Genomic DNA, 27995 nt, shown 5'->3' with positions numbered 1-27995 from the left:
TTGAGCACCTATCCTGTGCCAGGCATTGTGGCAGGGAGCCTGTAAGAAGTGGAATGGCATCTTCCCTTCTCCCTTCACCATTGCAGGCTCTGAAAATGAACATACGACAAGGGCTCTGGTTTAATAGTGACTGACCGAAGATGCCAGGCTAATAGCCACAGAGGTCCCGCAGGAGAAGTGACAAAGCCAGAAGGTGGTCATGTACTTTCCACTCACTTCCTGGCTCAAGTCACTAATTGGCCACATCCTATCAGCAGCCCTAAGAACCACAGCAAGTATGTCCAGCAGCAAAGGCATCTTAGCTGGAATCTAGAGACAGCCCTGAGGCCTTGGAGAGGAGATGTCTACTCTCACCTGTTCCCAGGCCTCAGCACCATGGGTGATGACGCCATTTCTGAACTCCTGACAGCATGTGGGACAGAGACAAATCATTTGGTTTCTATCCAACATGACTGGTCAGAAGTGACAAAACATGAAGGAAGCTTACGGTTCCAGAAGCCGGCCACTCCATACGCTGCCTTCCTGTAACAGCACCCAATCCAGGGCACTCTTCACACTACTGCAGGCTGGGATTTCTTTCTAGAACAAAATTGCACCATGTCACTGCACTCTTTGGAAACCTAATGCTGCTCCTCACTGCCTTCTGGAAAAGCCCCAACACCTCAATGGCAGAATTGGGCTGTTGTGACTCCAGTCTGCCTTATTGGTATCATCTGTCACCACATCCCATACAGCCATGTCAGAGCCCTGCCACTCCTCAGCCAGACCCTGCCATCTCCTGCCTCTGTGCCTTTGCTTATGCTGTTCCCTGTGCCTGGAGAGCTCTTCCCTTCTTCTCTATGTCCCATCATTTAAAAGGGCTAAATGTCACCTCTTCTGTGAAGCTCTCTTTGATTCATCCTGGTAGTTATCTGTTCCATCCTTTGTATTTAACATACAGTAGAGACTCTTACAGCAGGAGCTGGTCGCCCTGCACTAAAATGCCCTGAGGATATGTTTCCTTCTCTCTCCCTCTTAAAGAGATGGCTTTTTACTCATTAGCGCATCCTCAGAGCCTAGCAGAGGGGCTGATGTGTGAATATTCATTGAATGAGGGAATAAGCCCTCAGGTGCTTTGAGGATCCTTGCCCCAGAGAACAAGGGAGCATCCCTTCTGGCAGAAGGAGAAAATACAGTCAGTTCTGCGGTCATATTGGTATTAACAGTGTGGATTGGTTCCAATTCTATTGATATATTAGGGAATAACTTGAGTACAACATGAATTTCATATTTGAGGGATTCAGAAATCTGCACCCAGCTGAATGGAGCCACATAGGAATAACTACAATTGCTTTTTTGTTTGTTTGTTTTTTTGTTTTTTAAAAAATTGAAGTATAGTTGATTTACAGCATTGTGTTAGTTTCTGCTGTACAGCAAAGTGGTTCATTTATACACATATATACATTCTTCTTTATATTCTTTTCCATTATGGTTTATCCCAGGATATTGAATATAGTTCCCTGTGCTATACAGTAGGAACTTGTTTATCCATTCACATAGGAATACACTAAATGCACACACACACACACACACACACACACACACACACACACACACACACTCTCTCTCTCTCACACTCTTCAAACATCTACCAGCTACCATTAGTTCACTGCATGTACTGTAAGCCACATCCGTCCCCCACCTCACAATAACTCACCAGCTGCAGCCCTTCCGATGCTCACTTCAATGGGCAAACTTTAGGCCTTTTTCAAGGTAAAGAGCCATATTTATTGTTGTACAGTGTTTATGTATTTCTTAGGCATTTAACAGGTGTAAAACTCTGCTAATGTTTTTATTAGATTCTTATCTTTTTTAAAAGGTGTCAACGACAAAGCTTTTGAGTCTTGTGCCCTTAACCCCATTTTTTTCCCATAAGCCCTGTGGTTTTTATTGTGTGACCTTGCAAAGCACGGTGGTTTTTATGATGGGTATGTTGGGTTCTATAGGACTGACTTTGCCCATGTGTTCAAAGGTGGAAGCAACTGCCTCCCAGGAGGATCCCAGAGAGGAGCTGTCCAGGGTGTAATTAACTACAGAAACTTTTCATAAACCTGTGCTTCAGGGGCTTGGACTACCCCATAGAGCCTTGGATATCTAATCCGGCTCTCTACGAGCTTCAAAAATCAGTTTAGGAGTTTGGGATTAACATATACACACTATTATGGGACTTCCCTGGTGGTCCAGTGGCTAAGACTCCACATTTCCAATGCAGGGGGCCCGGGTTGGATCCCTGGTCAGGGAACTAGATCCCACATGCCGCAACTAAGAGTTCGCGTGCCGCAACTAAAAATCCCGCACGAGGCAATGAAGATCCCATGTGCCGCATCTGAGACCCGGTGCAGCCAAATAAATAAATAAATATTTTTAAAAAAATACACACTACTATATATAAAAGAGATAAACAACAAGGACCTATTGTATAGCACAGGGAACTATACTCAATATTTTGTAATAACTTATAAGGGAAAAGAATCTGAAAAAGAATATATATGTATAACCGAATCACTTTGCTGTACACCTGAAACTAACACAACATTGTAAATTAACTACACTTCAATTTTAAAAAATGGTTTAAAAAAAACAGCTGAGGGAGTTCCCTGGCGGTCCAGTGGTTAGGACTTGGTGCTTTCACTGCCGTGGCCCAGGTTCATTCCCTGGTTGGTGAGCTAAGATCCCGCAAGCCATGTGGTGCGGCTAAAAAAAAAACAAACAACCAGCTGAGACCCCAATTCCACAACTCCAGAAATCAACTGGGCACCAGTGTCCAGCCACTTTAAATTCATACTCTCTCATCTCTCTGCTTTGACTCTCTGATGATTCTGGGCCAGTCAACTTCTGGGCCTTGGCATTTTTATCTGTAAAATGGGCATACAGATCTCCCTTCCTCGGAAGCCAGAATAATGAATGAATAAAATAAGGTTAGAGAAGCACTGGGTTCTCCTGAGAAAGAAAATGCTGGGCAAACAGAACAGCAGCGTCAGCCCAGAAAGCATGACCAGAATTGCTCTTTTAGAAAGAAGCAAAGAGGGAGGTGGGGGTCTCCTGGGCAGTGGGAGGCTCAGCTTGACCTCACGTGGCCTTTGAGCCTGAAGCCTGGGGGTCCCTTTCACTGGGGTCTGTGAGCTGCACCCAGAATCTGGTGGGCTGCCTTTCACTCTTGACATTTCAAAGCCAATCTCCCATCCCTGATAATGCAGGAATGTTCCTCTGGCTGGTGGACCGCTGCCAGCTCGAGTGAGCGTCCCAGCCACCAACAGAGTAAACATTACTCAACCGGCCAGGGCTCTGTCACACACATTCTTCCCCTGTGTTCCTAACCTCACGCAGAGTGCAGCCCAGCACTGTTGGGTCTGGAAACTGGGAATTTAAAATCAGGCAGGAGGGAGAGTGCAGAGGAGAAAGCTCTTCCAAAAAGGAAACAACCGTGTCCATCAATTATAAGTAGACAGAGCTGTCTTTCTTATGAAGCCAAAACAGAGGTTTGGGGGTAGGGGCACCAGGAGGAATTAGGCCAGTCTTGATGGGTCCAGCACTGCATCCTTATAAACCCACTCCCCCTTTTCCCCAAAACGAGTCACTTTCTTGAGGAGAGAGGCAGAGACGCATGTGATTCAGTCTAGTGAACTTCTTAAGATACTCATTTAGGATAAAAGAATGTGAACAATTCCCCCAGCGTGAAACTGGGAACTCCAAAAATGAAAGCTTTCAAATAAGCTGGCACTGCTGCCTCAGTTTCCTCATTGGTCACACAGGACTATTGCCGGTTCTTATTAATATTTCCTTCTCTCTGAGGATAAAGATGAATGTTTGCCAAGAGTTGAGGAGATTAAAAATCTGAAAGTCTGGGAGGAAAAATCTGAAGCAAGATGAAAGCAGTTTAAACATGGGGCTGGTTTCAATTCCAGATCTCTTTCTACCCGAGGTGGCTTAGTTAGGAGCCCAATTCATAAGAGGAGAAACACAGACAGGCCTGCGGGGACGGTAAACACTCTTGAACTCAAGGAGTGAAAGTTGAGTGATACTTGAGGGAAGCCCACAAACTGGTTTTCTTATAAAAATCAAAGCAAATGTAACCAAGAAAAGACAAAGGCTTCCATCAAAAGCATCTCGGCTGAGAACAGAAATGAATGTGCACCTGAAAAAATGGCACACGTGGGGAGGTAGAAAGGGCTGCCTGTCCTTCCCGCTAAGCCCATCTCGGCTACCATGCCTGCTCCTTAGCAGAGAGCTGGTTTCTGCAGGCAAACAAGAGAGGGTTTGCGATGAACACTTCATCCGGGAGATGCTGCTACACGTGAAAGAAACCCAGCCAACCCTCGAGTACCTGAGAGGGCCTCACCTCTGTAAGTGTTTTACACAGTCTGCTTCTCAACGTGTCCCAGATGCCCATTTGACAGAGTGGAACACTGAGGTTCAGAGAGGAAGAAGTCATTTCCACCATCTCTTGCTAAGCGTCTCCCAGCGAAGCAGTAGTATCCCGAAGCTGGCCCCTCTCGCTCTTCCCCGATAGCCCTGCATTGACTCCACATATCCTGAGCCTCCCATCGTGATGCACTAATAGTTTGAAATGATTTCATTTGTTTTCTTGGCGGCATCTCTCACTGGAATGTAAGCCCAGTGAGGGCAGGACCTCATCTGTCTTCTCCATGATCTCCTTCCTCAGCACCTTGTACAGACTATGCTCTGCCCCCTCGATAAGAGCATGTGATGAATGAATGAATGAATGGCCTGCACTTCAACTCTGACTGAGCAGTGGAGAAGTGACAATGGTATAATTTATTCGCTGATCCCCCGGGTTTTCTGAGGTTGACGGGAGGCAGGTATTTTTAAGGAGGAGTAGCAGAGACGGAGAGAGGGGAAAGAGAGATTAACATCTAATCAAAATGAAGAGATAGCATGGATGCATTTCAGCAACTTCATGTTGGAAGGTACGAGGTGGGGGTGCTGAGGAGTAAGTATGACGTCGCAGCTCTTCCTTTCCACACCGGACACCTTGGACAGTGCTTTATCCAGAGTGCAAAGGGCCCGTGGGATGCCTGCAAGGACCTACCCATTCCCTACATCTTGAGGCCTAAGAACATACCTGTTACCTAGGGTCCTGATGGGCTGACCATTTCTAAAGGGTTTGGGCTGCTGGTGGGAGCCCCAAATTTAGACTTGCCGTGTCAGAACCCAGTTTTAGGCCCCTTGGGTTTATTTGGGGGTCAGTAGGATCAATTGCTGGGGATTTACTGTGGCAACCTGAGTAACTCAAACGCCTTTCTCCAAAGGAATCTAGGGTGAAACTAAGAAGGGTTAATGATGGACATCGTTAGGCTGAAAGTCTGTGCAGGCAGACACAGCCCTGCCACCGTCTGGCTCCTGGGGTGTCTTTTCTGAGGGGCTGCCTTTGCAGGCAGGGGGAATGCGGCTGCAACAAAGGCCCCTAGGCCTGGCTGACGAGGAGAATGACGACGCTCCTAGTGGGTCTGGGGAACGGGGGAGGCCATAAAGTCATCAGCAGACTGAGCCACTGGGTGTCCACATAAAAGTGAGGTCCCATAAACAGACATCTGTATTGTGACTGAAGGGCTAATAAAATTGCCTTAGAAGAGAGAGGTTTTCCACTGCGACCTATTCATCAGCAGGACCCTACTGGGAAGTGGTACCCGGGGAGAAGATCCTTGGAGTTCCGGCAAGTGTCAGAGCTCATTACGGGCGCTTGCCCGGCCACACCTCAGCCTCTTCATCACCGTCGTGGAGGGCAGCTCCAGCATCATTATCATCATCATCATCACCATCAGCATGACAGATAGCCACTGATCACCCGGCAGGCTTAGGGATGCTGGCCGCAGGGAGCAGCAGGTGTTGGGCACTGATACCTTGGAAGGTGGATGACCACTGGCTTCCATTGACCAGGAGCACCAGTAACGTGCTTAGGGGTCCCCCCAGAGACCTGGTGGCAGCCCAGAGCTGGGGAGTTTCCTTCCCGTTTCTCCAAATGACTGATTTGCAATAAGTCCAATCCCTTTTCTAGTTCTCAGTTGCTCAATAGAAACTCAGGAAGAGTAATTCTTGCTCTTTGCTTGCCCAAGGGATGCTGGTAAGAGATTATAAAAGGAAGTAATCTAGAGTGAAGTAAGGCAGACAGAGAAGGACAAATATCATATGATATCACTTAGGTGTGGAATCTAAAGAAAGGGTACAAATGAACTTATCTACAAAACAGATAAGAGACAAAACTTAGGTAGAAGACAAACTTATGGTCACCAGGGGGTAAGGGAGGGAGAGGAGGGATAAATTGGGAGATTGGGATTGACATATACACAGTACTATATAGAATAGATAACTAATAAGGACCTACTGTATAGCACAGGGAACTCTACTCAATACTCCATAATGGCCTATATAGGAAAAGAATCTAAAAAGAGTGGATATATGTGTATATATAACTGACTCACTTTGCTGTACACCTGAAACTAACACAACATTGTAAATCAACCATACTCCAATAAAAACTTTTTCTAAAAAAGGAAGTAATCTAGTAGAACTGAACTGAACGATAATCTAAACTCAGCTAATACACTAAACAAGGAGAAGCTAAATGAGTAGAACACAAGGCAGAAAAAATAATAACATGTTCCTTGAAAACCTCCTGGTAGCATTTAACGCTGAGGGACTTTTTGGTGAACTGTATACTTTAGTTAAGCAGTATTCAGGGAGGTGGAACTGAATGACTTGTTTCTAGAAAGGGGAGAATATGCTTTACATAATAATATGCACATACGTTATGTAGAATGAAACGAATTCCATGCTCAGCTTGAAAGTGAATAACACACTTATAAAGCAGGGGATTTATGCATGAAGCTTTTGGACAGGAAGCCCTCTACAAGAGAGGTTGTCATTCCACAAATGTATGAAAGGTCTACCACGTGCCAGGTACAGGGCTTTGGGCTAGAGACTCAGTGGTGAAAAAAGCCAAAAAAAAAAAAAGTCATAGGGAGCTGGATTTGTAGAGACTTCAGGGACTACCTTTTTCATGGTGAGAATAAGACTTTCTTGGTTTTTTTTCTCTGTCTTTGACAGGTAGGGATGCAAACCCTATGCTCTACCTGGCAGTGGGATTCTCAAGACGACGGAGGAGAAGGCTCATTTCTGTTTCCTTCCGTAAGACACCTTGAGATAAATTAAGCACCTATTTTGTGCTCACCATGCAAACTGATGTTCTCCAAATGGGAGATGCTGTTGAGAGGTTTCCCATCCTTGCTGAGCAAGGACTCACTGGACTTCGTTGCCAGACTGATCCAACAGGTGCCGACTGGAGAGAGGCACCCTGTGGTGGGCAGGCCTGGGCAGTCAGGCTGCCACTCAAAGGCCCCGAAAGTGTTAACCTCCAGCAGTTATAGGTGCCTCGTTTATACCCATTTTAAATCTGTTTATTGTGACTGGCCCCACCCAATCTGCTGGTGCTGTAAAGCTCTAATGGTCCCTAATAAAGGTGGAAGGCACACAGTTCCTGAAATGGGGAAGAAGTGAGGGAGTGAGGGAGACCAGGAGGGAGAGAGACAGATGATGAGCTTAACAATAAAGTATCACAATGGCAAAGCTCCCTCTGCTACTTCAAACAGCAGAGCCCTGGGCCCCAGTGTCCAAATAATAACCTGTCAGAGCTGAAAGGCCAGAGCTGAAAGGTCTCATTTGCCAGACGCCCGGAGAAATTAAGTGATTTGCCCAAGGTCACCCCTGCCCCTCAGTGCCTCAGGGCTCCTGGATCCGAGTCTGGGGCCCTCAGCCCAGCTGCCTCATCTCTTCTACTTCAGCAGGGGACCCTCACGACTGTCGCCAACCCCTTGAGACTCTAGCCTTCTCTCATCTAGCCTATGATGTCCAGCCCTGATTGTATATCCACATCTCTTAGGGAGTTTGTTGAAACTTCCCATGCCTGACCCCTTGTTCCAAATCCTGATTCTAAAAGGTGTGGATGGGGGAGACATGGGTACTTTTAATAAACTCCCCAGATGCCTTACATGTGGCCTGGGAAGGAGACCTGAGAACCGCAGATCTTGTCAATACTTGGGTTTCACTGATCCTGATGTCTCAAATGAAAAGCAGGGTTCATAAAAAGGGTAACTCTTCCAGGGTGAAACTGCAAACCACAGCCCTGTCAAGAACCCAGGGAGAACCAAAGCTCTTCCTCTCTCTGGACGCCCTGAGGGTTCCTGAGTCAACCTAGTAACCCCTTCTGGGTCAGGCACTGTGTGGGGCACCGGGTGCACTTTACCACCTTTAAGACCCTCCGTAGTCTGAAGGAGATAGGAATTACGATCCCTACTTTATGGATGAAGGAACTGAGGCTCAAAGAGGCTAAGTAACTTGTTTGAGGCCACACTGCCAGACAGGGACAGAACCACAATTCAAGCCCAAGCCTGCTTGGGGTGCTACACCTTGCTACCCAGACACACCCATCTGAGTGCGGTCCTGGCAATGGACTGCCTGTGACCAGCTCGCCTGGGGGATGTGGATTTCCCTTGGGAAAGTCATTAAATGCTCAAGATCGTCTGCATGCATGGTGTGTCTCCAGCTTGGGAGGGACATGCAGTATACACGTCCTGAGAAATGTCTTGACTTCCTGAGAGCACTAGAGAGACTGAGCCTCGCTGGTCAGCTCCTCCGTGGCTGAACTCACACAGGTGTGCTTTGGACGGGGCTGCTGAAGCCAGAACAGAGGGTACTGGGGAGGTATCTTAAGCAGATGCCTGCTCTCAGGTACAGGAATGTCGCTTCCAGAAAATCAGCCCTCAGGAGCATCTGAGGTTTCCTGCGTTCACTGCGGGAATCGTGTCTACCCCACCCCTTCTTCCTGCTCTTTTGCGTGAAGTTTGGGGGAGCTTCCTTCCAAGAACAAAGGTCATGAAGCTTCTCAGATTTGGCCTCCACCAGGAAAGTACCATACCTTCTCTAAGTGGCAGGTTCCCAGGGCTAACTACCGACGAGCAGGGGTACTCACACCTCCTTTCATTAAAGGAGAGAAATGCCTTATTAGGTACAGGAAATTCAGGGTCATCTTACGTACCTGACCTTGCTACACGGTCATGACCTGCCATCCCCTCCACCATCCACGGTTCCTCCCAGCTTTCTCTCACTGTTTAGTGTCTTTGCACTGAAAGCCTGTGGCGCTGGACATGGCACTTGTAAATGCCTTCTGGATGTCACAGAGCCGTCCTTCCTGGAAGCATGAGAGCCTGCCTGAGACTAAGTTACTACAAGAAGCCAGCCTGAGTCTACTGCAAACACCAAGATGAGTATCTAGTAGACCTACTCAAATTGTCTCAAAATTGAGGTTGAAATAAACCTATAAGAGGAACAGAGGGAAAGAGGAAAAAGAAACCCAAACCACTGGGCTCCGCAAGGTATGGTAATAGGTACCATTTATGAGAGCCTGCCACATCTGGGGTGCTTTGCATATGTTATCTCATTTAATCCTTCCCACATCTGCATGAGCGGGTGTCTCCATTTTATGCACTGAGAAACTGAGGCTCAGAGTCCAGAGTCACACAGCTGATCAGTGGCCAAGCTGAGGTTGGGATTCATGTCGACCTCCATACCCATGACTTTGTCGCTACGCCCACTTGGATTTATAACAGCATTTCTCCAGAGTATCTTTAGCATATATTAAATGTCGGTATTGTTGACGGTCAGGCGTCTATGGTACAGCCCAGGCACTGGGATTTTTGGAAGTCTCCCAGTTGATTCTAAGACGTGGCGAGATTTAGGAACCGTTGTCCTAGAGCACGGGTCAGCAAACTGTGAGCTGCAGGCCAAGCAGCCTGTTTTTGTATGACCCACGAGCTCAGAATGGTTTTCACATTTTTAAATAGTTTTTAAAAATAAAAAAAGAATATTTTGTGATATGCAAAAATCATAGGAAATTCAAATTTCAATCCCCATCAATGAAGTTTACTAGAAGACAGCCACGTGCATTCGTTCACATACGGTCCATGGCTGGTGTGTTCTCCAAAGGCAGAGCTGAGTAGCTGCGACTGAGACAGTATGGCCTGAAAAGCCTAAAATAGTCACTATCTTGCTCTTTACAGAAAGTTTGCCATCCCCTGTACTACAGTTCTTATGCACAGCTAGGATGATAACCAGGATTGAATGTATTTGACTTTATTTTGGGGCTAGGTTTCATATATGTATATGTTTCATATATATTTATTTTTATGTTTCATATATACATATTTTTTTCCCCTCTCCCCGTTTGTGTTTGATCTTGTGGCTTCCCGGCCAGCAGTTAGCTTCATAGACCCTTGCATAGCTCTCTGCCTCTCTCCCTCTGCTTAATTCTCTCCCAGTTCTTGTCAGTTTCCATCAAACCTTCAACAAACAGACTCCAAGGACACTTCTCCCATAACTTGCGGGCTGGGGCAATGTGCTTGCGGGCAGCTTCCTTCCTCCTCGGATCGGACAGGAGGCATCAAGGAGTCCTTGAATTCTCTAAGGGTCCTTCAGGGGGATTAGGCACGCAGGTAGGGCTGCCTTCAGTGATAGAACACCGGTATCTCCTTGGCCCCTTTGTGAGGAGGCTGGAGTCCCACCAGCCCGGGCAGCCGGGGTTCTTTGTATGCAGACCAGGGTTGGTCCGCTATCAGGGGGAGGCTGCCAGCAGAATGCTCTGAAGGCTGGGCCTCTTAAGCTCATTAGTATCCTGATTGTCTTGCCCAATCTAGTGGCAGCCGATGGGGTGGTACCCGCAAGATAAAATGACCTTCGAATTCAACAGATAAAATGGCAGTCAGATAAAGGCCCTACAAGGAGAACATTGGAGCCGTGGCCGCCACGGAACTCCACATCAGTATAAATGTGTTTTCTACAATAGCAGATGACTCAAGGCAGGATCTGTTTCTCTTCTGAACTCAAAGAACCTACTACTTAGGGACAATGGGGCTTATTTACTGTGGGGATCTTTGCTGCGGAGATGAATATTTTTACAACTGCCCTCATAAACCCCCTCCACTCGTCTGCTGCCCAGGGAGTGGGCGGGGCTCCAGAGGTGAGCTGAGGTGCCTGCACTGTCTCAGAAGCCCCATTAAGTTGTTAAGGCATTTAGTGCCCCAGACGGTGCCGACTGCAAGGGCAGTTCAAATCCCCACCCAGATGGGGATGGAGTTGTGAAAGAGGGGGCTTTGATTTCTTCCCTGGGCAGGGCACAGAATCCACCTTGGTCAGGGGCAACAGTTGGTGGCGGGGTGGGGGGAGGCTGAGAGGGAGGCGGAAGCAGCAAACTAGCCAGACTGGGAGACCCCACCCTTAACCCACCTCGCAAAGCCCCTTTGTCATTCAGAGGGGAACAGTAAGAATATAGGAGAAGAAGGAACTGTGGGAGGATTGTGTGTGTGTGTGTGTGTGTGTGTGTGTGTGTGTGTGTGTGTGTGTTGATTTCCATGCCTGAAAGTCCTTGGCATCTGCATAAAGCAAAGTGAAAGTCAGTGTGTAACAGCTCAAAACCTGTCCCTGCCACTTACAAACTATATGAACTTGGGCAAATTACTGACATACGAAATATCTCACCTTCCTTGATTGTAAAATAAGGGGTAAGGTTATGGATGGTGTCTACCCTACAAAGTTGTGAGGATTAAATAAGATGACGCATGTACTCAGCCCAGGGCCTGGTACCCAGGAAGCGCTCGATCAGCACTAGCTGTTCTCATTGTTCAGATTTACTCACGACCCCGCCACTGGGCACTTTTGAGATTTCCTTGGGTTCTGCAGGTTTCAGTGTCAGGGAAAACCACAGCGACCACATGATATCCTGGCCCAGAGTCTGGTTTGTCTAAGACCCAGGATTTGATTTCTGCAGGCAAGTTAGGAGGAGATGTAAGAGGGGCTCGGGGGGAGGCAGGAGGCTGGATTCTCAGGTCCTCAAGCTCTGATCTGACCATGGGGGCAATCGCAGCCCCTGGGCTTGGAGAGGCAGGAGTAGAATCTGAAGGGAGTGAGGAGAAAGCAGCCACAGAAATAAACGTCTCCTCTACTTGGGTAAAGAGGCTGCGTGGCTCAGGACATCCAAAGGTTACCCTGGTGGGGCTTGTTCTCGCCTCTGGGCCTCACTTTCTTACTAGGAGAATGAGCCTCTATCTCCTTCTCGAAAGATGATACAAGAGGGAGGACATTAGGTGTGGGGTGAATGAAGGCTGATGAAGACCTCTGCCCCTCTCTTGCTGTCGCAAGGCGGCCAGGTGAGTTTGCTGGAGGCGACCAGGCGAGTTTGCCACAGACTGGAGCAAAGGGGGCAGTACGCAAGGCCACCGCAGATCGTGCAGCCGATCCCAGGGCTTGGGCCAAGGCTAGCCCAGCTTCCATCCCACGCCAACTTCCTCCTCCTCGGGCTGATCAATACAGGCACCAGTCTCCAACCAGTCTGCTTCCTGGCCACAGCCCTGCTCTCTGACCTTTGGGGGGCCTTTCTCTTGATTCCGCTCCAGAATGGAGGTCGGGGCCATCACTCCGGGCCTGCTCAATGGCCTCAGAATAGGCTGTCACAGGGCCTATAACCAGGGACAGCTCCTGCTGGCGAGAGCTGGGATGGGGGGTACAGATAAAGGCCTTCCTGGCTGAAGATAAATGGCTGCCCGCAGCCTGCTACAGTAACTCCAGGCCCCCAAGAAGAGCAAACAAAGGGTGCCCCTGTGACACTCACTGGAAAGATGAAGCCCCATCAGAGGCAGCCAGGCTGGTTCAAAGACTCAACTTAATTGTCAATTAAGCATGCATGAGGAAGACAAAGCCATGACAACCCGGGGCTGCATGCTGGCGTGTGATTGTAAAGGCGGGAGGGGCGACGCTGGAAACAGCTGATTCTGCTGACCGTGTGTTTGTAGGGCACCTTGTAACCAATCAGCCTCTGCTGACAGAGGCAAAGGGCTCCTTCTGCCACTCCTATTGTGCTGGACATTCCAGGACCAGGGTCACACTGTGGTCACCGTGGGCAAGTGGGCCACAGCACCGTAAGCGTGGCCGGGAGGGAAGGGGCTCAGGTACAGAAGGGATGCTCTCCTCTCCAGGAAGAGGGGTCAAGGGAAAGATTTGTCTCAAAGGTGCCTCCTGTCCTCCTGGCTCAGAGACTGGTGTTTGGAGGGGAAAGCGGGGAGGGGGTGGGGACCTCATCTCCCCAGCTCAGCCTTAGGGGCTGCTAGTGCTGACTCAGGTTGTTGGTTTCTCCTCGGCCACCGCAGAGCCCTTTTCTGCATCCAGGTAGGTTTGGGGCTTGGTTAGAGACCATACCTTGGTTGTAGGGACCGTGATGGGAAATATATCGTGAGAAGTTCAGATCAAACCTTCCCTGCCGTCAGGCTGGCCCTGGGTGCACTCCCTAGGAGCCTGTCACAACCCATGTGCTGCCTCCACCAGCAGTCTGCAAGGGGGCCAGGGCCTGATCCCGGCATTTGCACCCCAGCCCCAGAACACACCTCACTGCCTCTTAGGAACAACGCCCGTGTATGAAATTGAAAAGGAAATAGATTTCTACTGCCCGTCACTCTTTCCACCGCCGCTTGTTTAGCCTTCTGTGATAATAATAATGATAATAGTAGTTATGGTTTATGGGGAAAGACGGTGTTTACACACTCTCTCATTTAATTCTCACATGGCCCCTATGAGGTAGGTACTATATCTCCATTTTACAGACAGGAAACTCAGACTCAGAGAAGTTACGTGAATTGACCACACTGCAGTTATGGGAATTAGAACCAGGTTAGAATCAGGATTCACAACTAAGTCCAGAGAATCAGTCCCTGGACTATTTTGATGAACCCTGAATGAAAATTAAGGGAGAAGGGAAGGTAGCCACTGAAAATACACAGTGGCCCATAATTATTGCTCCATAAATAGCTAGAAAGACGCACAAACTCCCCAAAGATAACCTTGATCCCCAGCCAGTTCTAGGGACTCTACGCCAGCAGGAGGTCTTCCCAACTAGACCATAAGCCCCCAGGGGCAGAGACACGTGCGTGTCTTACTCATCACCAACGTGGTGCCCAGACTCAGCGCCTGTCTGTGCTGCGGGAAAGTACAGGGTGGGAATCGGCAGGCCTGGGTTCTAGCCCTTGTTTTGCTACCGTCGCCCTGTGGAACTCTGCAAAGTCACTACCTCTTTCTGGGCCTCAGTTTCCTTCTTCCAAGTTCCTCCCGGTTCTAATATTCACTGATTTATAAAAAGGTTGCGACTTCCAGGGACCCTAGAGAATCCACTTCCAGTGGGATACGCCTCCTCAGAGGGCTCGGTGGTGTCTCAGGGCCGTGTTTCCCGCCCGACCCCTGCCCTGTCCCTAGTACCTGCTCCAGCCCCTCCAGCCCCGCCTCTCTGGGTCTCCTGTCACCATACAGAATGCCTAAGCCAACAACCGCCTGGTGACCTCACCACAACCCCAGCTTGTCAGAAAGCTGCCGGGCCTTTGTTTGGCTTGCAGGCTCCCTGACTTTGGTGTGGAGATCACAGGTCCCAGCACAATAGCCATTGTCTTCTCAGTAACGCCCCTAACCCCAGCCACGCCCCCCGGGAGCTCCCCGCTCCAGATCCAGGGATTACTACTGCACAGGGGTAGTTACTTTGCCAGTGTCAGGCCAGTGTTCATCTGGAGGTTTGTCTCCCTCTCAAGAGTGACCCCAACTTTCTTCTTGTGTGGCTGAGCCCTCCCCTTCCGTGGCAACGGGACCCAGAGAAGCTCCCCTCCCTGGCCCCCCAGGCTTCGCGCTGGACAGTAGCAGGCTCCCAGAGACACTTGAAGGAGTCATGCTGGGCGGATGGGGTGCAGTGTGGAACAGATGCTTGGAGACGGCCCAGCTGCTGGCTCTGAGCCTGTGCCCCCAGCACTTAGGTCAGCGCCCAGGTCTCAGGCCTCTCCCATCAGAAGGGCAACCAGCAGGGGAGGGGATGAGCAGTTTCAGAGCCGTCCCCCGAGTTAGAAATGGTGCTCGGCTCTCCTTCTGCAAACCCTTCCCCAGAGCAGGCAGCAGGCTGTGCCGCAGTCTGTCTACACAGGCACCAAACTGACCTCAGTAAACACATCCACTCCGGGAAGCCGGCTTTCCTGGGAGGACGAAGCCCCAGGGGAAGACGTACTCATCCCATCCCCAGCCTATGCCCGAGGCAGCCCTCAGCCTAGGGGGGTGCTTTCCCACCAGGAAGGTGTAGGATTCCATCCTGACAAGCCCACAGCCCAGAGCAGAGGCACCTAATCCCGGCCGGGGGCCTGGCACACGGCAGCACACACAGGTACTCAACCAATTTTGGCCAACTCATCACCGCCAAGATTCCAAGTGACCCGCCCCGCCCTAGCTCTGGCGGAGCACAGACGCCAGCAAGCAGAGTGGCCCTTCCCCAGAGGGCCCTGGGCTCCTCCCGCTGCAGCTGCACAGAGCCCTGGGGGTGCACCTGGATGAGGCGGAGGGGCGACCCCTCTGCCTGCGGCGTGGACCGGGCACACCCGCGAGGCAGCCTGCTCCGTCTCATCCGGTGGCGGCCCTGACCCGCTGAGTCAGCAGCCGCAAGGGCAGGAGAGAGGAGCCTGCAGCAGAACGAGGCGGGCGGAGGGCTCCCAGGAGGCCGAGCGAGGAGTTAGAGCAAACCCAACTAGAGCCACACGCTCTTCTCACGAGAATATTCCAGCAGCAGGAGGAGGCCAGCCCTAGGACCATCCAAAAGCACTGCCTCCTCTGAGACACCCTGAGAGCCGTGGGGAGAAGCCGGAGGGTCTGGTCGCCGAGGCGTTGGGGCCCGGCTTACCTGGCAGCTTGTTGGGAGGGGAGGTGCTGGGCTGGTGGGGCGGGGAGCCGTGGGAGAGCAGCGGGTTCAGGCCGTGCGTCTGGCTGGAGCTGTAGGCGTCCATGGCCAGCTTCTGCCGGAATGCCTCCTCCTTCCTGCGGTTTGCGAACCAGTTGTAGACGCGGACCTCAGTGACCAGGTTGGAGCCCAGGCCGTGGGCCTTGGAGGGGGAGACACCCCGCTGCAAACATTCCGCCCTGAGAACGGGAGGGAGGGGAGGTGGTGAGCAAGGGCGGCCCGGGGCCGGCCCGCCGGCGTCTTGCCCCAGACGCACAATCACAGGGGGCCTTGGCAAGGAGGGCGAAGAGGCCACGGATAGAGTGGGGGAAAGCCTGTCCTGAGAAAAGGCCAGCCTGTGTAGCTATCTGATGAGACGGCAGGAGTGGGGCGGAACACAGGTATGGAGCAGGCTCGCTGCCCCGGGAGTCAGGGGTGCAGCCTCTGGTGTGGCTCCCGAAAAAGAGAGGAAGCCGTGGGGCAGGCAGCTCAGGGAGAAGGTCCAGGTGGGCCTCCTGACTCCTCCTGATGTGGTTATTCTTCCCACCCTACAAAAGGCAAGCTCCCGGCTCTGCCTAAGCCCTTCCAAAGCACCCTGAAACGACTTCTGGTCTTCTGGGGTTTGGACATCCCACACAGGTACCAGGGAAGCGAGATTCCTTATTCACACAGCAGAACCCCCTCCAAGGGGCAGGCTAGGTGAGGTATAAATGAAGCCACGCAAAAGACGGCTGGTCTCTAGTTTTATCAACTGCTGATGAAACCCCAGTGCCAGGCGTGAGAGAGATTCTTAGACACCAGTGGATACTGGGGGGTCCTTCTCATCAGCAGGGGGCCAGAGCACAGCTGAGGACACTGTGACATGTATGGGCGGATCGTTTCGCCTCCCCACTCCCCAGCCTGACCTCCCTGGCTGTATCCTCCCACTGCCAGAGCCAGTCCAGCCCAGAGAGAGGTCTTAACCAGAGCAAAGAGCAGATTTTTTAAAAGTCAAGGTTGGAGTCAGGGCGGATGGGGCAGGAATGAAGCAAAAAGATATCTTGAGGATTTCTAATAGTTTTCTTTAAAATTCCATGTCATTAAGAACAAATGAACTCTACACAAAGGACTCTGATCAGTGTGGGCAGAGTGGAGGGAAGATCTGAGTAATTCTTGCTCTCCTGCTAAGTTTCCTTTGAACCAATGTGTGTAACATTTGGTCAAGGCCAAAGCCAGTCTGTGGCTAAGGGATAGCTTTTCCCTGGTCTGTAAGGGAGGTCAAACACATGATTCTCCCTTCATTGGCATTATATTTTAGACCAGCATTCTCCAGCATTCTCTGGGATAATATAGTTCATAGGGGTATACCACAGAGAGACCTCCCATGGTTAACAACCAATTCAGCAAAGTGAAGTGGGTTTCTTGACTGCAGGACTTCTCAGAGCAGCCTTTAAAATATTAATGTATGTCGTAACTCCCTAAGAGGAAGTATGCAGAATGATGCTTCTCAAACTGATTTATTAATGGCTTGAAATGAGGGTTCTGTGGAACATACTTTGGGAAACCGTGACTTGGCCCCTTATCTGGATAACTAATGTCTCAACATTCCAGGACTGAGGGGATGGAGCTCGGGTCCATGTGCTTGCCTGCCTGCTCGGGTGAGCTTCTGGTGGTGTTACCTGTTGCACTCCTCCACTAAGGCCTCCCTCTCTTCCTTGCTGGGGTTCTTTTGCCGGTCGTAGGCCTGGTACAAGATTTGCTGGGATGCGGGCCCCCATTTGAACCGGTTGCGACGCATCTTCTTGTTGGTGGGCTCAGAGCAGGCGTCATCGGACTGCCCAGGCCCCTGGCTCTGTTGACTGAACTCTGGAAAGAGAAACAGCAGCTGATCCTGACTGCTTTTGTCTGTCAAATTTCCAGAACTCTGGACTGTCTGGTTGAATTCTGAAAAGAGAAAGGAGTAGATTTGATAGGGTCTGTAGCCTTCACTCAGCAGACACACAGACAGATAGACCAACGGAAACAAACACCTTTATTCCTCTCCCCTGAGCTTTGGGATCTGCTGTTACTGCGGATGGGGGCGCAGGGGGTAGGCTCGGCTCAGGCCCCCCACTGCCCACTTCTGATGGCCCCACCAAAGCCACCCCTTTCCTTTCTCTGGAGGAGCTCAAACGTGGCCGACCATTGTTTGCGGGACAATTTATTATTATTATTATTTCATTGGCTCACTGGCTCTCAGACATGAAGCAACACTCTGAATCCTGAACTCTTGTGTTTTGATGTCAAGGAGCTGAACTCCATCAAGTCTCAGGTCTAGGGGAAAAAATGCTCAAAAGTACAATCTGCACTTAGACAAAGTGTTTAGAGGCTGAAAATAGCTCCCCCCACCGCTCTCCTCATAATTCCTAGGGATCAACATTATAATGTTATGCTCTTTGAAAAACCCCAAACCCCAAATCTTTTGACTACTGCTTTGAAATAAATATAACTGGACCTTTGTGTTGGAAAGAGAAGAAGCTCTTTAGAGCTCAGATCATTTCGGAGGCAATGGTGTGTGTGTGTGTGTGTGTGTGTGTGTGTGTGTGTGTGTGTCCAGGGGTCCATTTAGGAGGGAAACAGCCCAAGAGGGAAAGGTCTTACAGACCTGCCCTCACATTTGAAAGATGGGAAATGCAGGATAGCAAACACAGGACCTTCCTGGGAGTGGCATTTAATGAGTTGGAGAAAGGTAAATATAGATGGCATGATGCCCCTTGTCAGTCCAATTCCCAGGACCCAGGCACACTGTGACCCTCAATATATTTTGGTTGAATGAATGAATGGAAGACGGCAGTTCGCCTGGTGGTGATTTCCTAGCCTTTATGGTTGCAATGAGATTTGATATTTACTCATGGAAGAGGCAGCCTCGTTGTCCTCTTCCTCACATGTGCGTGAAAAAGGGTTCATCAGGGTGATTAATTCCATTTTACAGATGAACAAGCATAGAGGCCAAGGACCCTGCTGAACAAGGACACGTAACAGATTCATCTCCTAACTCCTGGTCCCTGGGTTCTGGACCTTGATGTTTTTCTTTCTTGTTTCCTGGAGTCATCCCCACAGGTCTCAGAAAATCCTCAAGGTCCAAAGTCAGGCCACTACTTAGTGCTTGAATCCCGTCCACAACACCCTACCACGTGGCCTTCCAGCCCATCCACCTCCAGCAATGCGAAACTCACTACCATCTAAGGATCCACTTCCATTTTGGTCCATCACAAGGAGCAGTGGGCCCCTAACAAGCCTGTACCCCAGACGCAGGTGGTGTTGGCCTTTGTTTAACCAGTTGCCGATCGGCCAAGTTAACGAGCTGTCTCCCAGGTAGATGGACTGAACGTGTCACTGGGACCTTTGATTTGGGCCCCGCCCACTTTGGATGATTCTCAGGCCACTTAGGGCTCTGTTTTCACTGGTTCCCAACAGTCCCTTTAGATACCTGAGAATGTCTCTGTCAAATTTACTGGCAGGAAGTTACTGACTCAATGAAATAATGTAGGGCCCCAACCAAGTTCCTTAATTCCTGGTCCCTCAGCTTTCCCGCCTGTGGAATGGGACTGGGTGAAGACCTACAGGCACTAAATAGTCTTTTAGAACATCTGCCCCTAGTCAGGATAACGGCGATGATAATGACGATCACCCAAGTTCCTACGGAAGTTACACTTTTCAAAGTGCTTTTACACGTCCTGTATTATTTGGTCTTCATAGCAGCCATCTAAGTACAGTGACTGTGGGGAGGATCCTAGTGGGAGAAGGAAGTCCCCTGCTCAGTGGGTGTCTGTCTCAGTGACTCCTCTCCTCCCTGTGGCCCTGTGGAGTTACCATGAATAACAGCCAAAGCCAGTATGGGTGATCCCAAGGGCCCAGGATCAGTATGAGGTTCCTCATTGGATGTGAACAGATGTCGTCACAGGGAACATTTACTGAACCATTTCTACAGTGAGGTATTATACAAAATCCTCCAAATGTATCCCTTCATCTAATTCTCACACCTCTCTGTGCAAGAAGTATTGTTATCCCCATTTTACAGATGAAGAAATTAAGGTTCAGACCAGTTAAAGTTTCATGGGCTTGGGGTGGGAGCCAGGACGTGAACCCAACCTGTAGGCGCTAAACTCATAACCATTGCATCACATGCATATGCATGGGGATGCACCATATGCGTCACCTCTCGCTTGAAACAAAACCCAAACAACACACCCACAAAACCTTCCAATCGGCCTCGGGTGGAGGTAACTGAACTGACTCCTGAAGTTCTGCCTGTGGTGGGTGCGAGACATGCCCGCAGTTGCCCACGCTGTGGGGGCTGCCTCTGGCTGCTGGCTGCCTGTTTTGAAGAACTAGACTCCCCCATGTCCTCCATCCACCACCAACTCTCCCCCACTTCCTTCCAGATTAACTGGGGGAGGGGCACAGAAAATGTTCATTGCCCATAAAAATTAACTTGAAGCAGTTGGCTTTGGCAACCTCTTTACAGGCTCAGGAGCCAGCCTGGACAAGGAGATTCTATCTGCATAGATGGGTTCATGAATATTACCATTTATTATTTTTAGTTTCTCAAGAAAATTTACCACGTGTCATCTTTTTTTATCTTCCCCACTCTCACCACTTGCGACGTTCACTTGTGTCCCTCTTTTATTCATCTCACGTCCTATATTTTATCCCATGCGTGCATGTCTTATATTCATCCTTTAAGAATTGGTTGAAATGTCGCCTCCTCTAGGAAGCCCTCCGTGATGTCTCTAGGCAATTTAGCAATTCCTCTGCTGCCCCTTGTGTATACTTTTATAACAACTCTTAGAAAGCAGCTGTCATTATTTTTTCAAACATCTCATCTCCCTCATTAGCTTGTAAATCCCTGGAGAAAAGGACGTGTGTATCTCACAGCCCAGCAAGTGCTTGGCACCTCATAGGTGCTCATATAATATTTACAGAATGAAGGGATGCTTCGTAAGCTTTATGTCTCATGGGACTTTAAAACAATAATAATAATTTTAAAATCCTTTGCAGAGACTGTCATACATTTTTGCAAAATGTCATTCTCAAGCATCTTGAGAAACTTTTGGGGACTTTTGTCTCTTTAGAAGCTTCCGGCTGTCCTCCTCCTTTCTGAGGGAAATCCCATGGCACGCAGAGAGGAAGCTCAAACTGGAGATGCTGCCTGAGGCTTGTATTGGAGGGAGGCCGTGTCCCAAGGGTTCTCTGGCCTTTGGAGACTATGGCTCCTGAAAAATTTTTCTTAGGCTTTCCAGGAATTACAGGGAGTTGCTTCATGTCAGACACACAAATTCTTAAAGACCTAGTCACCATGGATGGTGGATCACCCCAGAGTTTAAAAGGGGCCTCTTCCCCTCAGTAGCAAAGAGCTCTCACTTTGCTTCTTCTAACCTACCCATCTAATGCTTCCAACAAAAGAGCAAACCACGACAATAAGAGATGAACCCTTAAACCCTTTCCCTCCACCTTGAAGTCCTTTCCAGCCCACAGACATTGAGACAATAAATACTGAAACAATCACTTCAGGTCAGTGTGTGACAGAAAACAAGAGTGATTTTAAAAAGTAGGCCTCCAGTGAGAGGGGAAAAACCCAGCCCAGAAAGTGGTAGAAACTCATAACTTGACAGAGAAGCCCACCGCCCAGAGGATAGTGTGTGGGAGGAGTGAAAGCTCATATAAATTTTTCCTAGAAAAAGGGCTGGATCGAAATAATCAAAGTGTAATGTAAAAGTATACCTTCCTAAAGTAAAAACAGTAGGTCACTGATACTCTTATCATTGAAAGGCAGTTCAAACTTCCCTAGACTTCAAAACAAAAATCTTTGTGTTATTGGGTAGAAGAAATCTTGGGACCAAAAGGAAATTGGGGAATGACAATGGGAATGACAAGAATTCATGGGTCAGAGTTGCAAATGCAGATGCTTTTAGTGTGTCCTGCTTTAGCCAGAAGCAACTTCTTCCTCCTTCCGATAGGCTCACCGGCTGGGGGGTCTCAAAACTCCACCGATTTTGGTAAATGTGAGCAAGCATTTTAAGTTGCTTCAGAACTCAGTTGCACCCCCCTACCCAACCCCCCCAAATAACAGGATCGGGTTCTGAATATATCTATATATACAAATGCCTTCTAATTTTTATACTCTTTTCAGAGAGGAGGAAAATAACGATAATAGTGATCAATGTTATTGCTTGCTACTAAATGTCTTCCTTGGAAACTGACCCATGGTCAGGTATCAAGGGGAGATGCTTGGCTTACTTTGGGGACGATACTCCACTGTTACCTACTCGCTTTCAAAGAGAAAGATGTTGGAAGCAGGGACCAAAATATTCAAGGTGCACTGCACACACTGAAGGGCTTGTCAAAGCAACTGGCTGGGTACTAGGGGATCGTGGGAGAAGAAAATGATATAAGTCGACCCATTGTACAGCAGCGCTGAAGGCCAAATCCACATGCCAGCTTCCTTATATTTGCCAAGCGCTACGCAGACCTTGTTGATGAAGAGGAAACTGAGGCATTCCACAGGGGTCAGAGTTAGGGCAAAGGTCACTCCTGGTTGAGGCAGAGGCAGGATGAAAGCACTTACGTCGGAGGATCTCCCGTTGCTTTCGGACGTACCAGGTGTACAGGGCGGCGCGCTTCTGGGTCTTCATAGGGGTGCCCTTGTTGAGATGCTGGGAGAGGTGTGACTGGTTCAGGCCGGTGACATCGACCACCTCCCTCTGGGGGATGTTATGTTGCTGCATGTAGCCCTTGATCATTTTGGCAGCCCTCCAAGGGTCCTCGCTAGACAGATAAGCAGATGGTTAGGATGCTGGTAGAAGAGGTCGGGGAGAAATACCCTCTTTCTAGAGGTTTTACCTAAACTCTGTGGAAAACTCTGACCTTCCCCTGTTTCTCCTCCTGTCCCAGTTACATCCTGGGGAGAGGCCAAAATAGAACCTAAACAAAAGAGGAGATGAAAGCTCCTATATAGTGTACTCCATCCCTTTCATCTGAGATTAGGAGGGCAAAGAGAAAGATGATTTCCCTGCTTCAGGAATGGGAAAGCACCCCAGCACTGTCTCTGGGGAAGCAGAAAGAGAAGTTCCTGCTTTATCTTGCTTTCCTTCACTTTTCTGGAATGTGAGAGACTTAAACAAAGGCAAGAGGCCCACTGGACAGTGCAGGTGCCATTAGCTTGGGGCTGGGCTGGCTGATCCGACAATGACAGAGGGCAGAATCTCTAAATTCACCTGGACTGCCCCCCCATTATTTTCCTTCAGAATGGGTGTCTCCGTTTCTTGTCTTCTAAAACAGGAGTAAAATTTTTGTGTCCACCTCCTGAGAAGCAAGGAGGACTTCTTAGCCAAATGTTAAACAGTTTTCAGAGTTTCAGAAAAGTTTTAAGAAATGATGTTCCTCCCTGGGGCTGAAGAATCACTGCACTGAGGTGAGGCCAGTAAAGTTAAAAAAAAAAAAAAAAAATCTTCACAGCCCCGCCTCTCAAATAAGCCCAAAAGGAGGGAGAATAATTTCAATTTCTGAATAAGATATGAATGATTCCAAATGCCATGTTTTCCTGTATTCTTACATTTCTCCTCTGACAGGGTAAGAGTGTCTGGAAGTTAATCTTTCTCATAAATTTTAAGCTTGGGATAAGAGCTTACATTTCTCATAAACACAGGTAGTGCAAAAAGCTTCTTTAGAACACTGTATTAGTGCCTTTGAATTGATTCCAAATGTTTTCAACTTTGCCAATATCTTTTCTTGCTTATTGAATAGGTGACTTAAAAGTGAGAGATATAATTGAAAACAGAAATTAAGAAAACAGTGCACAGTATAGAACAAAAATATTCAAGAAACTATACATCCACATATAGTATTTGTTTAATGCAGCTACATATTTAACTTAAAAAAAACCCAGCATCCCTTTACTGTATGTTGATGTATATAATAGCCTGACAGAACATGAAAAAAAGTGAAGGGAAAAAGTAGTTTCAGAGGTAATAAAACACAATGCTGAAAAGCAACGTTTACAGTGTTGCAAATGAAATAACCGATTTATTTCTAAATGGTATCTATAACATGTCAACTAAAGTTATGTTTGTGTAATGAAGTTTTAAAAATCCAGTAATTAAACTGAGATTTTTGTAAGCATTTGAAAAATTGTGATCATTTTAGCAAGCCTTTAATATTAAATTTATGAAAACACAGGCTTTGATAGACATGTTTTGAGAAATACAAACAAAAGATTAATTACATATAGCTTAATATATTTCTCAAGTATTTATAAAGGTACTTCCATGTAACACAAAATAATGAACTAACAACAGGAACAAAAAATGAGGAACTGCGTCCCAGTTTCAAGCATGGAGAATTCACCTTGAGTAAGAGGAAAGTAATGTAACATTTTGCACATACCCGTGTAAACATCAGAGCTCATTTAAAATCTTATTTCTGGTGAATATTTCCACAGATATTTTCAGGGTAGAAAAACACCTTCAACGGATACAAACAATAGCTTCAAAAGTTAGAAAAAGTATTTGGATTTTAAAAGTTAATGCTGCTTCGACAGATTCTTTGACTTTTTTAGTTTTGCTTAATATTTTTTTACTTGTATTTATTTCGTGTGTCTAAGAAACCTAACTGAAATTGTGTAATGTTCTAAAAGCGAATGATTCCGTTGTTAAGAGTGAATTAGTTTAACAATTGGGAAGGTTTAAAAAAAAAAACCAAACCAGTAAGACCTTATAAACCATAGCAAATCTTTCAGCACGCATTGAAGGACCAGAGTTGGGGATAAGATGGCGTAGTTACACCTTTACAGCACTGACCACAGAATTCTCATGCATTCACCGGATAGAGCCCCGAGAGTCGGTTACGTTTTGAAATTTGAAAATACAGCCCGTGATCAGGGGTTCCCAACCCCGATAAACACACAAAACGGGAGAAGCGCGCCCGGGCATTGTGCTCAGGACGCAGGTGTCAAGCGCCCGACCTCGGCGCCCGCCTGGCCAGCCCAGCACGCTCCTTTCCAAACAATGCCTCGGCCGCCCACAAGCAGAGAGGTCCTGGACCCCGTCTCAGATCGCTGTGATTCTTCTTTAAGAAGCCTCAAGCCCGGCCTCTTGGGAGCAACCAACTTTCCAACTTTCCACCGCGCGCCAGCCTAGAGCTGGGGCCGGGGACCCGGCAGCGCGCAGCCCCCGGCCTGCTTTTCTCGCCTTTCTCTTCCAGGAGATGGAAAGAGCGGCCGGGCGCTCCCCAGAGTGACTTGCCCCGTTCTTTTCTTTCCGCCTTAGGGGAGAGAGGTGGGCCAAAAAGGGAGTGCGTGCGTCTGGCGGTCAGCAGCCGACTGTGCAGTGACCTGGGGATCGCTAGCGATTTCTTGAAAAATTACTTTAATCAAGTCTGGCCACTCCCGAAGTTGGGGGAGGGAAGGCAGCAACCGCTGGGGAAAGGGAGCGAAACCTTGGGGTCTGTCCTGCGTTCCCCCGCCTCAGCGGGGGTCTCGGGCCCCCTAGTCTCGCTCCCCGCCCCCTGGAGCCGGGGGCTCTGCTCAGCGAAGAGCGCTGAGGTCCAGGGCTCCGGGCCGGGCCTGGCTCTCTGCCCGCCGGGCCTGCGGCGTCGGCGGCCCTGGGGCAGCCCGGGTCTGGCGCCGGGTCTCCGGGCGGCGCGGGGGCTCGGCTGGGAGGGCCCGGCAGCGCGGTGCGTGTGCTCGGGCAGCAGCGAGCGGCCCCGCGTCCGCGTTCTGCTTTCCTTCCCCCTCGAAGCCGCCGCGTTTACAACTTCACCAATGAATAACCCGCCTCTCCGTTCAACCTAATCACGACTTTTTGTGTATCTTTCTGTTGATGATTTATAGAAATAAATTAATAACACCCGAACTCCACGTGCTGCAGTTTATATTACATCTCTGCCGCGTCCAGACCGGCGTGGGGCTGGGTGCCGAGGGGCGCCCCAGGTCGCCTCGGGCTTCCCACGTCCTTCCAAATCCCAGCTGGAAGGCGGGCGCCTGCGGCCAGGCAGATGGGCCTAGGTACCGGGGCCGGGGTGGGGGTGGGCCCGCCGGTGGGCGGCGGGAGATCGGTCGGTCCGCCGGGCCCGGGTCAACCTCCGGGCCGCCCTGGCGCCCCAGCCGCTCCTCTTCAGACCCCTCTCACCTTCCTGCACCCTAACCCCGGCTGGGGAGAAACCGCCGCCACGGGCGAAACCGCGAGGGAAGAACCTCAAACCTCAGAACTGTAGCAACATAATTTCCGGAAGTAAAAAAAATCTAGAAATTCCCCTGACTGTTTTGCTAGAGAGTAAGCCGCTGGGTCCCCAGGTAGCAAATTCAAATGCAAGGTCATATCCCATCCCAAACTGTCACTGCGGACGGGTGACCGAGGCTGCCCGAGTCCCTGGCGCGACTTTGGTCCTGGCCCTGTCTAGGGACCGCGGCTCTGAAGGGTCCGAGGCCAAGCGAGGGGCTTGGTCCTAAAGCAGAGTGACCGGGAGCGACGTGAGGTCTAAGGGGACCGCTCGGCTCCTTGGATAATTAGTAACCAGCTGTCAAAGCCCTGGGCCGCTCGGGGAGTTTTAGCAAAAGACCCGGGGCCGGGAGATAGACCTCCCGCCAGCCTGCTCGGATTCCCCAGGGACGCCGGGGTGTCGGCGGCGAGATCCGGAAACGCCCTCCTTTCTCCCACCAAATCCGCTGCGAACTGGGGTCTTGGCCGCATTTTCCCCTCGCTTGCTTAGTGACGTGGTTTCTTTTGCCGCTTGAGGATCCACCCTAACCTGACAACGTGCAAACATTTCCTTTCGCGAATCTAAACGGGCTTTGGGGATTCCGGATAGCCCTGGGGTCTTGCACGGGCGCTGTAAATGGGAGCGCACTCCAGATAAGTCGCCCCCCAGATCCCGGCCCGGGTGCCGCCTGTCCCTCTGCCAAGAGCGGCACGACGCCGTGTCCCAGGCCGGCGGCGTTTCCCCGGACCGCGGAGTTGGCACCTCGGAGAAAGGCTTGGCCTGGGGCTGATGCGGGCCCGAGCCTGGTCTCCTGGGAATCGCAGCGGTTTCACTGCGCCCACTCGCACCTTCCGCCGCGTGGGCAAACCTCCGGGCAAAGGGCCCCGCAGCTCGGGTTCTCCCAGGCCGAGCCCCAGCCCGGCCGGGAGGGCCCCGCGGGTCCCGGGCGCTGGCCTGGGCAGGCGTTCCTGAAGCCTCGGGGCTCGGGCCGTCCAGTTGAGGGACTTGGAGGGTTCCAGGTGTTGGGAGAGAAGCGGAGCGCCCCCCGGGGGACTTCTCTGGTGGGAACCAGGCTTGGCAAGAGCGGTCGCGCGCAGTGTCGCTCAGGCACAAGGCCGGGGGCTCAAGGGGCTCGGGCGCACACTCCGCACCTCGGTCCGCGCCTACCTGAGCATCCGGTCCACCTCTGCCCGCTGCTCCGCCGCCTCCTCGGTGTTGAGGGCTTGCAGCTCCTTGAGGATGGGAGGGGTGTCATAGTCGTCCCCGTCCTCGGAGCCCTCGTCCCCGGACAGACGGCCCTTGGCGTGGCCGTTCGTGAGAGTATGGAAGACCGGCTTGGTGTCCGGCTCGGCCCCGCTCCCAGGGGACAGGGGCAGCGTCTCCAGCTTCACCCCGAAACTCGGGGATGGCAGCAACTCCTCCAAGGCCTGGACCAGCACCTCCTTGGTGACCCCGGAGCTCAGCAAGGCGCTCAGGAGTTCTTGCTGGAGCGACGTGAGCTTGGACACCATTTTCCAAGGACAGAAAAAGAAGGGGGTGAGGGGGTGAGGGGGTGGGTGGGTGCGAGAGAGGAGGGTGGAGGGGAGTTTCACAAGCGAACCCCAAGTCCAGGAACCCCCCCACCCTTCAGCCTCCAAACACCTGTTACTCCCCGGGGTCCGGAGTCTCCTCCGAGAGGAGTCAGAAAACTTCTAACTTGCCATGATCGCCACCATTAGGCCATATAAGATATGCAAATTAGCGGGGAGGGCCCGGCTTTCGGCCCGATGCAAATGGTCGTGGGGAGGGGGGAAAACCGAGAGAGGGAGAGCGTGAGGGGCAGACGGGGAGAGCAAGAGACCCGGGCCGGGAGCGGGGCTGCCAGGGTCCATTGTACTCACGCCAGGGGGCCGAAGAGATTCTTGTCCTGGTTCTGTTTATCAGCCAAACTTTAGCTGACCTTTGG

At 50.2% G+C, this 27995-nt stretch overlaps 1 protein-coding gene across 6 annotated transcripts in view; it reads right to left on the bottom strand.

Moving 5' to 3' along the window:
• HNF1B (HNF1 homeobox B) overlaps positions 1–27579 on the bottom strand; it is a 52497-nt gene extending 24918 nt beyond the window's left edge. For 3 of the 6 annotated variants that reach the window (XM_082859988.1, XM_082859986.1, XM_082859987.1), the window contains exons 1-4: positions 27218–27579; positions 22422–22621; positions 17494–17758; positions 15800–16035 (exon numbers count right to left, since the gene is read on the bottom strand). In XM_082859988.1, coding sequence (XP_082716114.1) covers positions 15800–16035; positions 17494–17758; positions 22422–22621; positions 27218–27561 — 1045 coding nt within the window. In that variant the 5' untranslated portion in view covers positions 27562–27579. The remainder of the gene's footprint in view (positions 1–15799; positions 16036–17493; positions 17759–22421; positions 22622–27217) is intronic. The other 3 variants (XM_082859991.1, XM_082859989.1, XM_082859990.1) reach the window with 1 other exon arrangement.
• Positions 27580–27995: the final 416 nt, after the last annotated feature.

Source organism: Leucopleurus acutus (genome assembly GCF_964270905.1).
Source record: "Leucopleurus acutus genome assembly, chromosome: 19".
Taxonomy (NCBI): domain Eukaryota; kingdom Metazoa; phylum Chordata; class Mammalia; order Artiodactyla; family Delphinidae; genus Leucopleurus; species Leucopleurus acutus.
Note: the sequence above shows the minus strand (reverse complement) of the source record. Positions and strands in the feature narration are given on the sequence as shown.